This window comes from Dromiciops gliroides, chromosome 3 (genome assembly GCF_019393635.1).
Source record: "Dromiciops gliroides isolate mDroGli1 chromosome 3, mDroGli1.pri, whole genome shotgun sequence".
Classification (NCBI taxonomy): Eukaryota; Metazoa; Chordata; class Mammalia; order Microbiotheria; family Microbiotheriidae; genus Dromiciops; species Dromiciops gliroides.
The window spans coordinates 394,588,881-394,601,312 of record NC_057863.1 but is presented as its reverse complement, the minus strand read 5'-3'; the positions used below and the strand labels follow the sequence as shown (position 1 = coordinate 394,601,312).

General features: G+C 35.8%; 1 protein-coding gene across 1 annotated transcript in view; it reads right to left on the bottom strand.

Moving 5' to 3' along the window:
• CNTNAP5 (contactin associated protein family member 5) overlaps nt 1-12,432 on the bottom strand; it is a 974,910-nt gene that overhangs the window by 545,604 nt on the left and 416,874 nt on the right. The window contains 1 exon segment of the mRNA XM_043992699.1: nt 861-1,064. Coding sequence (XP_043848634.1) covers nt 861-1,064 — 204 coding nt within the window.

Genomic DNA, 12,432 nt, shown 5'->3' with positions numbered 1-12,432 from the left:
CACCCCTCACCCCTTCTTCCTCCCAGAAGCCTCCTTTGAAACAGGAAGCAGGGCTGTCCACACACACACCTCCAAGCTAATTGTCTGGTAGTTCTGATTGACAAGTCTAACAGGTGGCTCTACAGAAGTAACTTCCGGACACCGGGCTGACCTTTGAAATCCCAGAAAAGGACAGTTCCAGGACACTCAAGCCACATGGCCTTTTCTCAGGCCAGAGCCCACAATGTTCCTCCCAGCAGGGGGCACCATTTCACCTCTCACACATACATATATACATATACAAAATTATCTTTAGTAAACACATATATACACAGAGATCTCCTAATTATTGAAAAACTTGAAAAAATGGAAGGTGAAGAAAAAGTAAATAGCCATTATACAGATGAACATACACCTAAATAAACATCAGACCTGAGCCCCCCCATACTATTTAATTTTTTTTAAATTGAAGAAAATAAATCATCTTCACTACAACCCTTCCCAAATTTTTAAAGCATTCACCTCCAAATACACACAACATGATATTTTATTTAAGTCCAGACACAGCTGATATATTTTCATATTCCTAATGTGACTTTGAGATATCAAGGGAAATATAGACAACAGGGGGAGGAATGTTATATACATTTCAAGTGTTCTGTCAATTTCCATATTTCTCCATATTCAACTTCAAATTCCCACACCAAATCGATTCAAATTTCCCAAAATGTCACAGCCTTACTTGTTTGTGTGATGAAAGGTAGATTATTTTATGCTATGCTCCAATTGCTTCCATCAAAGAAACATTGTAAGGTCAAAGTTGAATATACTAGTTTTTACTATCATCCCATTTGAAGGAGGACAGAAATGAAAGATCCTACCCAGGTTGATATGTAAGGAGAGTCTCCCCTTCTGGAGCTCCAGTGTAATGTAATCGCCATGCTGCCCCTCTCCATGGAACAAGACCCCATCTCCTTGCATGCTCTTGAACTTCAGAGAAATCACATCTTTAAAAGTGCTCATCAGCTTCTGATTGAATCTGTATAGGAGGGAGCTTCTGCCATCAAAGTCAGCAACATCTGATTCTGAGGGAGGAGTTAGAGAAAAAAAGGGAAATCAAAAAAAGCAGTTCTTTCTTTTAATTGACCATGAATTCAAAGGCACTGTCTAGAAATCTCAAAACACCTCACCCTACTCATCATTGCCCTCTAGCAGACATCTTGATTGTATGGGGAACTTGGAGAGGTTACTGCCTTCATCCAAGAAATTTTTATGCGACCCGGAGTATATAGGTATATGAAATAGATATACATAATCTTTTTTGACAATTTTTTTTCACCCCCACATTAATTTACACAACGCCATATGAGGTTGTAACCCACAGTTTAAGAAGCTAGGCCCTAGAAAATCCATTATTTCCTAATAGAAGGTAAATTTCTTGAGGGCACAAACTATCTTGCTTTTTGTATTTATAATCCTCATTTCTTAGAATAGCATTGGGCAAATAGGAAGAATGTAATAAGTGATTCTTTACTTATTCAAGTCTCAATTGACAGTATTTGTATAGGTCCTCAAGCATACCCTGTAGGCCTTGGTTTATGGCAATGGTATCTACCAAACTATGGGGTGGAGGTGATTCATTAATTAGCAAAAGGTAGTATCACCTTCTATAGTCTTTTTTTTTTTGGCGGGGTAATGGGGGTTAAGTGACTTGAACAGGGTCACACAGCTAGTAAGTGTCAAGGGTCTGAGGCCGGATTTGAACTCAGGTCCTTCTGAATCTAGGGACAGTGCTTTATCCACTGTGCCACCTAGCTACTCCCACCTTCTATAGTCTTTTTTTTTTTTTAAGTGAGGCAATTGGGGTTAAGTGACTTGCCCAGGGTCACACAGCTAGTAAGTGTTAAGTATCTGAGGCCGGATTTGAACTCAGGTACTCCTGACTCCAGGGCTGGTGTTCTACCCACTGCACCACCTAGCTGCCCCTATAGTCTTTTAAGATTATAAGATCATAGGAGGAGAGATGTGGAACTTGAAAGAGCTTCATTTCTTCAAATTTGGCTTTAAATAAATATGTCTTGTGTATCATCATTTTAAGGGGAACTATCTGTTGGCAGAAATACCAGAAAATTCAGTTCTACATCTGTCTATTAACAAGGGAATTTAAAATCCTTGCTCTGTGTACACACTATTATAAATTAAGTATACACAGATTGTAAACTAGTCTTTATGAAATCAGGATTTTTTAAAAAGTATTTTTTCTACTTATATGTAAAATCAATTTTAACATGCATTTAAAAATATGAGTTCTAAATTCTTTCCATTCCTTCCCCCTGTACCCCTCCCCACTGAGAAAGTAATTTATTTTATATAGGATATATGTGTAGTCATGCAAAACATGTCTACATACTAGTCATATTATGAAAAGAAAAACAGAAAAAAATGAAAAATGAAATAAAAAAGTTTTCTTTGATCTGCATTCAGATTCCATCAATTATTTCTCTGGTGGTAGATAAGATTTTTTATCGTAAGTCCTTCAGAATTAGCTCGGGTCATTCTATTGCTGAAACATAAAGTTATTCTGATTTCAGACAGCTTGGAGAAATTCCCAGTATGGGAACACTCTCCACCAATTATGACTGCAACCTATCTATGATGTAGTTGGTTAGTTACTAGAAATTGTTGGAGGCACATAGAGGTTAACTGACTTGGCCAGGTTCTCACAATTATTGAACTGCAAAGGCAAGATTGAAACCCACATACCCAGTAGAATATAAGATTTTTGTTTTGGGTTTGTTGTTGTTATTTGCAGGGCAATGAGGGTTAAGTGACTTGCCCAGGGTCACACAGCTAGTGTCAAGTGTCTGGCACAGGATTTTAACTCAGGTCCTACTGAATCCAGGGCTGGTACTTTATAGACTGTACCACCTAGCTGCCCCCAGAATATAAATTAATGGAGGTATTTTGTTGTTGTTCCTTCTTTGTTCTTGAAGAAGCCAATGAAACCACACTGAAACTAGTATAAGAGTCCTTGGGTTTTTCATTATTAGTTCTTCAGAATTAGCTTGGATTATTCTATTGCTGAAACATAAAGTTATTCTGAGTGAAGTGCTAAATTAGAGATAAAAAGACAAGTTTTCTAATCTCGTCTCAGACACTTACTCTGATTCTTTATCTACAAAATGAGGAGATATATTTCAATGTCTTCCATGGTTTCTTCACAATATAAATCTATGATCCTATTAAAAATATAGAAAGAAACTGGAAATATAAGTTGAATCCAGGCTGTGAAAGGCTTTAAATGTCACCCAGAGGACAAGTAAGGTCTGCTCTCCATTGCAGAGAACAATTTTACAGGTCTTTCCTAACTCTTAACTATCAAAACTGATTTGATGGAGCTCCTTCTTTAGTAACCTGTAAGTAAAGAGCTGGCCAATTTATTAACTTGTATGTAATAATAACTTGGTATTCCACTACCCAGATCACATATTGGCATCTTAATAAGAGCCTTCAGTGAAAGTCATTGCAAAGGAAGAACTTGAATGGGAAGACTTTGAACTTCTATCACAAGATACTGAAGGAAGTATATAAGACAGAGACATTTTAGGGTCCCTTGTTACAATTTTTCTCTTCTGCTTATATGAGAGACATCATGGCATAGTTTATCAAGAGCTGTTAGGGAGGGCCTGAGTTTAAGCCCAACCTATGACACATCCAAGTTCTATGATCCTAAATAAATTGTTTAATTTCTTGGTGTTCTATACAACTTGAATAAGACTATAAGTTGTAAAAAGGGTATATACTGGCAATAGTAGAAAACATTTCTTCATCCAGAAGTTCCTTATATGTATGATACCACAACTTCATATCATATTCTGTACTTATACTTAGTTGTGTTCATTGTAGAAATTGGACCTGGATTTATATTTTGTTGGTATTAAGAATCAGTAGATAAGAAAACTGTTCATGTTAATATAGCGAATATGTAATGACCACCAATGTAAACCCCAAGTACTACTGATACATTGCAATCTAGAACAGTTTGCTTTAAAATTCCTTAATTTGGGGGCAGCTAGGTAGCACAGTGGATAGAGCACCCGCCCTGGAGTCAGGAGTACCTGAGTTCAAATCCGGCCTCAGACACTTAACACTTACTAGCTATGTGACCCTGGGCAAGTCACTTAACCCCAATTGCCTCACTAAAAAACAAAACAAACAAACAACAACAACAACAACAACAACAACAAAATTCCTTAATTCAACAGTTACATCTTTTGCCAGATGCAGATTGCAAATCCTACCTGACAATATAGGGCTCCTTGACATTTTTTATTTTTCTAAGAAGTATTTTTATTGGTATATTTCAAAATAATTGGTTCCTTTTACAATCCCATATATGTTATTTTAGAATTCAGAACATAATACTAAAATAAGGTCAAAATGGGTACATGATTTACACATAAAGGGTGATACCATAAGAAAATTAATAGAACATGGAATAGTTTATCTGTGAGATTCATGCTCTGTGGAAGAATTTAGGACCAAAGAAGATATAGAGAGCATTACTGTAAAACAGATCATTCTGATTCTATAAAACTAAATAGCTTTTGTACAAACAAAACCAATGCAATGAAAATTATAAGGAAAGCAGAAAACTAGGAAAGAATTTTTACAAGTATCTCTGATGAAGACTACATTTCTCAAATACATACAGAACTGAGTCACATTTATAAAAATACAAGTCATTCCCCAAATGATAAAATGTCAAAGGCTATGAGCAGGCAGTTTTCAGACAAAAAAAATCCAAGCTATCCATTGTTGCATGAAACCACGCTCTAAATCACTAGTAATCAGAGAAATGCAAATTAAAACAACTCTGAGGTACTACTTCACACCTATCAGAAAGGCAAATATAACAAAAACCGAAAATGTTAGATGTTAGAGAAGATGTAGGAAAACTGGGACACTAATCCACTGTTGGTGGAGTTGTGAATTGGAGAGCAATTTGGAACTATGCCCAAAAGGGCTATAAATCTGTGCATACCCTTTGATCCAGCAATACTATTACTAGGTTCATATCCCAAAGTCCTCAACAAAGAACAGAAAAAGACCTATTTGTACAAAAATAAATTATAGCAGCTCTTTTTGTGGTGGATAAAAGTTGGAAATCAAAGGAATTCCCATCAATTAGGGAATGACTAAACAAGCTGTGTTATATGATTGCAATGAAATATTATTGTCTTATAAAAAATGACAAGCCGGAAGATTTCATGAAGGCCTGGAAAGACTTATATGAACTGACATAAAGTGAATTGAGCAGAACCAAGAGAATGTTGTGCACATTGACAGCAGTATTGTTTGATAACAAATTGTGAATGATTTAACTATTCTCAGCAATACAATAATCCAAAACAATCCCAAAGGACTAATGATGAAGCATACTATCCACCTCCAAAGAAAGAACTCATATTGATTGAAGACGGATTGAAGTATGCTATATTTTACTTTATTTTTTTATTTTAAAATTTTCTTCAAGTTTTCTTATACAAAATTACTAATATGGTAATGTTTTATGTAAGTGCACATATATCTGATTGATTACCACTTCAGAGAAGGGGGAGGGAAGGAAAAAATAGAATTTACAATGTAAAACTTTAAATAAAATATTTATTAAAAATAAATTTAGCATTATGGGCAAAAAGGAATTCAGAACATAATTCTGGTCCATAGGCTTTACCAAACTATAAAAGAGGATTAATAACACATATTATATAGGTTAAGAATCCTAGCCATAATAGTTCCATGACCTGTGGTGTTTTGTTTTTTTAAATCACCATCTGTTGGTCAAGCTTTTGAGGATAAAACTGTTAAAATAAAACTCAGCCTGTTGGAAGAAAACAGTTGGTCATCCAATAAACCCTTATTAAGTACTTCACTAAGTGTCAGGTACTAGAATAAATGCTGGTGATATAAATCAAAAGAAAAAAAAATACTCTGCATTCCAGGAGTTTGTATTCTACTGGGGAGACAGTGGGCACATAACTAGGTAGATTCATGGTATTTACAGAATAGATAGATGGCAAGCTTAGAGGAAAAGACACAGGAACATTCTCAAGCACATGCTCAAAGACTTCCCAGCTTAGTAGGGTCTGCTAGATGTACCACCAGCTGTCAAAGACTTTGAAAACCAGGAGCCATTTTCATGCCATAATGAGGATTTACTAATAGGACTTTAATGGAGCTTTGAAATTCCATTGTAGGGTGGAAAGAAGCTGAACTGGTCATCTAACCTTAGAGAGAATTAAAAAAAAAAAAACATTTTCAGGAAGAGATTAGATTCCTAGTGAAGTCTTGCACTCCACTTTGAGATTTAATTCTTATATTATCTATATATGCTCATTAATGCAGAGATTAACATATCCCCTTTGATGAGTACTAAATTAACCTGCAGAAGAAATTAATGTAGTCCCTTGAATACTACCAAGATACAATGATGGTAACACTTTGCTGATAAGGAGAGTTCAGCCAAGCATCATAGGGCCATTATAACATTAATTAAGTCACACAAGGAATTCATTAGCCAATTCACAGATGGAGAAACAAAAGAATAGATTGAGGGAGGCAAAGAGTTAGAGAAAAGAAGATTGGGGGGGAATGGAATGGAGGGAGAGAGAGGGAGAGAAATACATAGACAAAGAAACAGAGACAAGAGAGACAGTCAGAGACAGAGGAGAAAAAGGCACACAGAAAGACTGAGATAAAGAAATTAAGTTTTACTCTAACTGGCAACAGAATTGATTATAAGGGAAATATTTAAAGACATCCCCTAAATTAAAATAAATGCCAAATCCATACCACCCGATAAAAACAATGGACAATATTTTTAAATGCCCCTGCTCTGAAAAGAAAAAGAAAAAAAACTTTTTTTTTTGCATTTGCTATGATGGTAACTGTTTTGTTATACTTGACATTATGTTTTGCTTTTAATTCATGAAGGGAATTTATTAAAAAAAAAAACAGTTGGAGAAACCAAACTCAACCTCCCTTTATGGGTTTTTTTTGTTTTGTTTTGTTTTTTTTAGTGAGGCAATTGGGGTTAAGTGACTTGCCCAGGGTCACACAGCTAGTAAGTGTTAAGTGTCTGAGGCCAGATTTGAACTCAGGTACTCCTGACTCCAGGGCCGGTGCTCTATCCACTGCACCACCTAGCTGCACCTCTCCCCCCTTTATGTTTTGCAGATATTATGGTAGCATTTCAGATGGGAGCTTCTCTTAACAATAATTTGCATAGGAAAGCAAAGGACAGAGAAAATAAGACTGGCCATATGCTAAGAAAGTTTTCACTAGAATTTATACCCATTGGGGGTAGCTAAATGGCACAGTAGATAAAGCACTAGCCCTGGATTCAGGAGGACCTGAGTTCAAATCTGGTCTCAGACACTTGACACTTACTAGCTGTGTGACCCTGGGCAAGTCACTTAATCCTCATTGCCCCACAAAAATAATACTAATAAAAAAAGAATTTATACTCATTTGTATATGTGTGTATACATGCATGTATACGCATGTGCATGTATGTTTTTATGTGTTTGTGTCTATACACATGCATATGTATGTGTGTGTGTGTGTGTGTGTGTGTGTGTGTGTGTGTGTGTGTGTGTGTGTATGATGTACCTTAAAGCCTCAAGGTTGAAATCTCATTGGGAGCTATATAAACATTTAAACAGTATTCCCAATTGTAACCAAAGGCCATGCTTCTGTTCTCTTGAATTCTGCTCAGCATCATATGATAAAAATAATAAAGAAATATCTCTATATTTGGGGAAAGAAAAGGTAGTTATGGGGTTATAGAGAAGAATTTTGGAGAAACAGATTTCATGAAAGCACAAGAGGGAAGGTGTTAATTGGGCAATATAATAATTTCATTGAAATTAATAAGGACTTCTCAAAAATTTCAGGATTTGTGTCCCTTTTAATAAGAAACAAGTTTTATTTGCAGGTTTCTTTCCTTATACTCTGTGAACCAGGTGACATATACATTTCATATACAGTATTAAAAGGGGGAAATCAAAGAGCAAACAATATCTCATCAATGCTCAATTTTAGTGTCAGATGTTTATAAATGTCATTATCTCATCATACTTCTTGACATCTAGGACCAGAATCCTTCCTGTATAGACTTAAACATGTGCTCAACTTTCCCAGTGTTAGAAGAATTCCCTAAACTCACCTCCTTGTCTATTTGACTTATTTGCCTCAATCTTGGTCCTACTTTGCAGGTCGCCTAAACCAATTTATAAAGGCTACTCATTCCATATATCACATTAATTATCCAGAGCACAGATAATGAATATCTGCTTCTTGGAACCGACAACTTATAGGATCATAAGATCATAGATTTAAAGTAGGAAGCACCCTTAGAAGTCATCTAAGCCAAATCAATCATTTTACAGAGAAGAAAAATATGTTAATTACAATAAATCATTTATATAATACTGTAAAGTTTACAACACTGAGAACTGGGAAAGACCTTAGCTTAAAAAGGACAAGGTCTCCCACTGCATCCAGTACCCATCTGCAGTCATCCTGATATATTTCTTGCCACTGGATCTAGATGGCTCTGGAGGAGAGAGTAAGTCTGGTGACTTTGCACATCCCTCACTCACTTGAATTTAATTCACTGTAAGTCATGGCATCAGCTCCTGACATCTTTGAGAAGGAACCACAAAACAACAACAATAAAGTTTGTGAAGTGCTTTCATTTTTCTTATCTAATCCTCACAACAATTCTGTGAAGTAGATTTTATTATCATCCCCATTTTACAGAAGACAAAGTCAAGGCTAAGACTGAAGTGCTGACTATATAAGCAGTCAGCATTTAAAGTGGTATTTGAAGCATAGTCTTCCTGATTAAATATAGAGGCTTATCACTGGATTGAATCTAACTAAAGAAGTGAAATTATTTGCTGGAGATCATGCATTAAGTGGTAGAATCTCTCTCTCTCTCTCTCTCTCTCTCTCTCTCTCTCTCTCTCTCTCTGTGTCTCTCTTCCTCTCTGTCTCTCTCTCTCCTTTCCTTTCCTTTCTTCCCACCTGTCTCTCCTGTCTCTTTTCTTTTGCTTTCTTTTTCTCCTTTCCTCTAAATTGATTCTGGGGATTTTATTAGTAGGGCAGTTTGTAAATATATGATATTTCTGGATATTTGTGCTAGAAAAAAGGTGAGACAGTGCTACTGATTCCTTGCCTAGTTCTCTACTGACTAGTTCCAGACAACATCACCCATAGAGGTATTAACAACAGCTTCTCCTACTGGAATAGCAGGAGCAAGGAAGCCATTTTCATTCCATTTGAGAGGGAATAAAAATTGCTAGAAATGGTCTGTTTCCCATTGGGCCCTATAATTGCTGACCTGGCTGTCACTGCTTGTTTTTTGAACAAGACAGAGTTCTGGAGGCACAGTCAGGCAAGTTTGATGGATGTTGGTAGCTTGTCAACAAGCCAGCTAAAAAGGGCCTTACTGAATAAAAGATGCAAAGCTGAAATCCCCAAGTGAACTGAGAAAATCTCATGTTTGGGCACCAGATGACACCAAGTCTGTTTTCTTACAGGCTAGTCATCCAGTGCTCAGAGTTGACAGGAGAAGGGATTGACTTGCCCTGAGACAATTAGTCCCACTTGAACAGTCTGCCCATTCATAGGAAACATGATTTTTCAATAAGATTTTTTATTGAAAATGTCTTATTGTAGAAGAAATACAATTATTATTCACACCATAAATTTTCAGAGAAGAATCCTGGTTTTTAATCAGCAATCTCTAAACCTCAAAGGTTTTCAATTACAGCTTAGGTATGGATAGCCTCCAACAACTTCGGCCACATATCCATAATTGATCATAAACTAATTCTGACTGTATATGAAGTATACAAACCATATATATATATTTAAAGATATTCTGGAAATCCCTTAAGAACAGTCATTTTTCTAAAAATTTTCTTAGCTTTTATTTCTAACATTGGATGAAAACCAGAAGAAAAGGACTGTAGGTGGTGGTGAGAAAGGAGAGAAAATAACATAGAAATAAAAAGGAAAAAAATATAAGTTCTAATTCCAGATTGCCTGATGAGATTTTTTTTTGTTTTTATGCTTTTTAATTTTGATAAGTCACAGCTTTCCTCTGATGATTAATAGAAGTTTTGGGTTTTTTTTGCATTTCTACAAGTAAGTCAAACAATTTATATTGCATAGTTCATCAGGGAGTCAATACTTTCAATTACACAGGCAATGATTACAAAAGTCAAAGACTTTTCTTAAATAACCAGCTATTCACCTTAAAAATAGATCTATAGGGGCAGCTAGGTGGCACGGTGGATAAAGCAGTGGCCTTGGATTCAGGACGACCTGAGTTCAAATCCAGACTCAGACACTTGACACTAGCTATGTGACCCTGGGCAAGTCACTTAACCCTCACTTCCCTGCCCCCCAAAAATAGATCTATAAAACTAAGAATAAAAGCTGAATTTGTTCATTACTTTTTCCTTCTTCAGACATGAGCTTGTTGATTTACCTCTGAAATTAATTTTTACCTTAAAGAGGGCATTGGTTTAGAATTATTGCTACCACACTCCTCTCCACTTGCCCTCACTGAGACCTTCAATCACATCCCCTAAGATACTGACTCTGAAGGGAAATCTGAATACTCGTCACTCCTGACCACCATGTTCAGAATCTCTGTTTGGTGCCATTACTCTGCAATATCTTCTTTTGAAGTTCACTCAGTTCTAATCTTTCATCCAATACAAATCATGTTTCCTATTGTGTACTGTCATCTAGTTCATTCTTCCTCATTTCTCTAGAGAATTCAACACCTGGGTCACCATTTTCTGTTTCTATCCTAGCATTATCTTAAGGCCATCCAATATTCATATTGATGCTCTCTCATTCTGTAACTTCCCATTTCCTTAGTCTCCTTAAAACTTAAGACTTACTCGTTAAGTCCACCTCAGATCCATCCTTTCACCATTTCTGTCAAGTTAACCTGGTAGTTGCCATTTTCCCTAAATTAGTATTCAACTTTCAGACAAATACAATTAATAAAAATCTACCCATGTATAAAACCAGATTAATTTGGGAGAAATCCTGCATTTTTGTTACTATTTCTACTTTGGACCTTTATTCTGGATGGTGGTAGAGAAAGAACAATAAATAACTCCAGTGAAATTTTTAAAAGTAATGGATTCAAAATAAAATGGAGGTGCTAACACACAGGGAAGGCAGTGGAAAGAATACTGAACTTGGAAACACACAATATGAGTTTTTATCCTTCTTCTGCTACTTACTCCTGGTGTTCCCTGAGGCAAGTCACTGAACACTTCTATGTTTAGATTCAACTTTTGAAAAAAAATGAGGGCTTTGGGCTAGATAGGTTTTGAAATCCCTTCCCCTTCTAGTTCTATGATACTATGATACCTATTTAGAATGCCATTGCTACATGAGGTGTTTAGATTCAACATGTCTTTTTTCCCAGTTATAAAATTAGTTTCTGCTGTTATTTTAAAAATCACTCAAGTTTGCTTGCATGGTTGTAAAAAAAAAAAGTAGTGATGTCATTATTTTATTTGCATGCTTAGGGACATGATTCTGGGGAAATGAAAGGTCAGGTAGTGATAGCGGAACAACTCATGAAATATAATAGTTAATAGTGGACTTTCTTCATTTCTACCTAGTACTACAATCTAATATGGTTCCCTAGAATTAGGTTCTTCAGAACATCAGCTGATGAGATGAAAAGGAGCTAAAGATTTCACTAAACCAAAAGAAAATTGCAGATAATAGGAATGTGTATATGTCTTTGCTTCTATGTTGAAGGAAACTAGGGAATTATTTTACCACATTCATATCAGGGCATTGTAAAAAAAACCACTATGCTTATTTATTAATTTAACCAGTATGGATACTTGCATTTTAACTCCTATTTTGCCATTAAATCATAGTTTGTGCCATTTAATATATATATATGTATATATATAAATGATATCAACTCCTAATTTCTTTTAGACTCCACAGCATGATTTTTTAAGGTCAAGTCCTTTGCAGAAGTCTTCACATCCTTTATAATGCCCAATAACAATCCTTTATAATGCCCAACATGGTTTCTCAGTTCTCCAAGTTTTTGCATATCTATAAACTACTCTCTTGGTTTTTCTATGACAGGACCAGATGGCCCTCAGCATGCTAAGGATGAAATTTATGATGCTATGGCCTCAATGATGTTTGACAAATGACCCTAGATGAAGAGAACAACAACAAAGAGGGACAGTAGAAGCATGGAATGACAGGAGATTTATTTGGAAGACCAGAACGAGATTTTAACAACACTGCTGATGAATTCCAAGTGACACCACTTGTTAATAATTAACCATATAGGAGTTCCAGGCTTGTGTGGGAAGAGGTAAC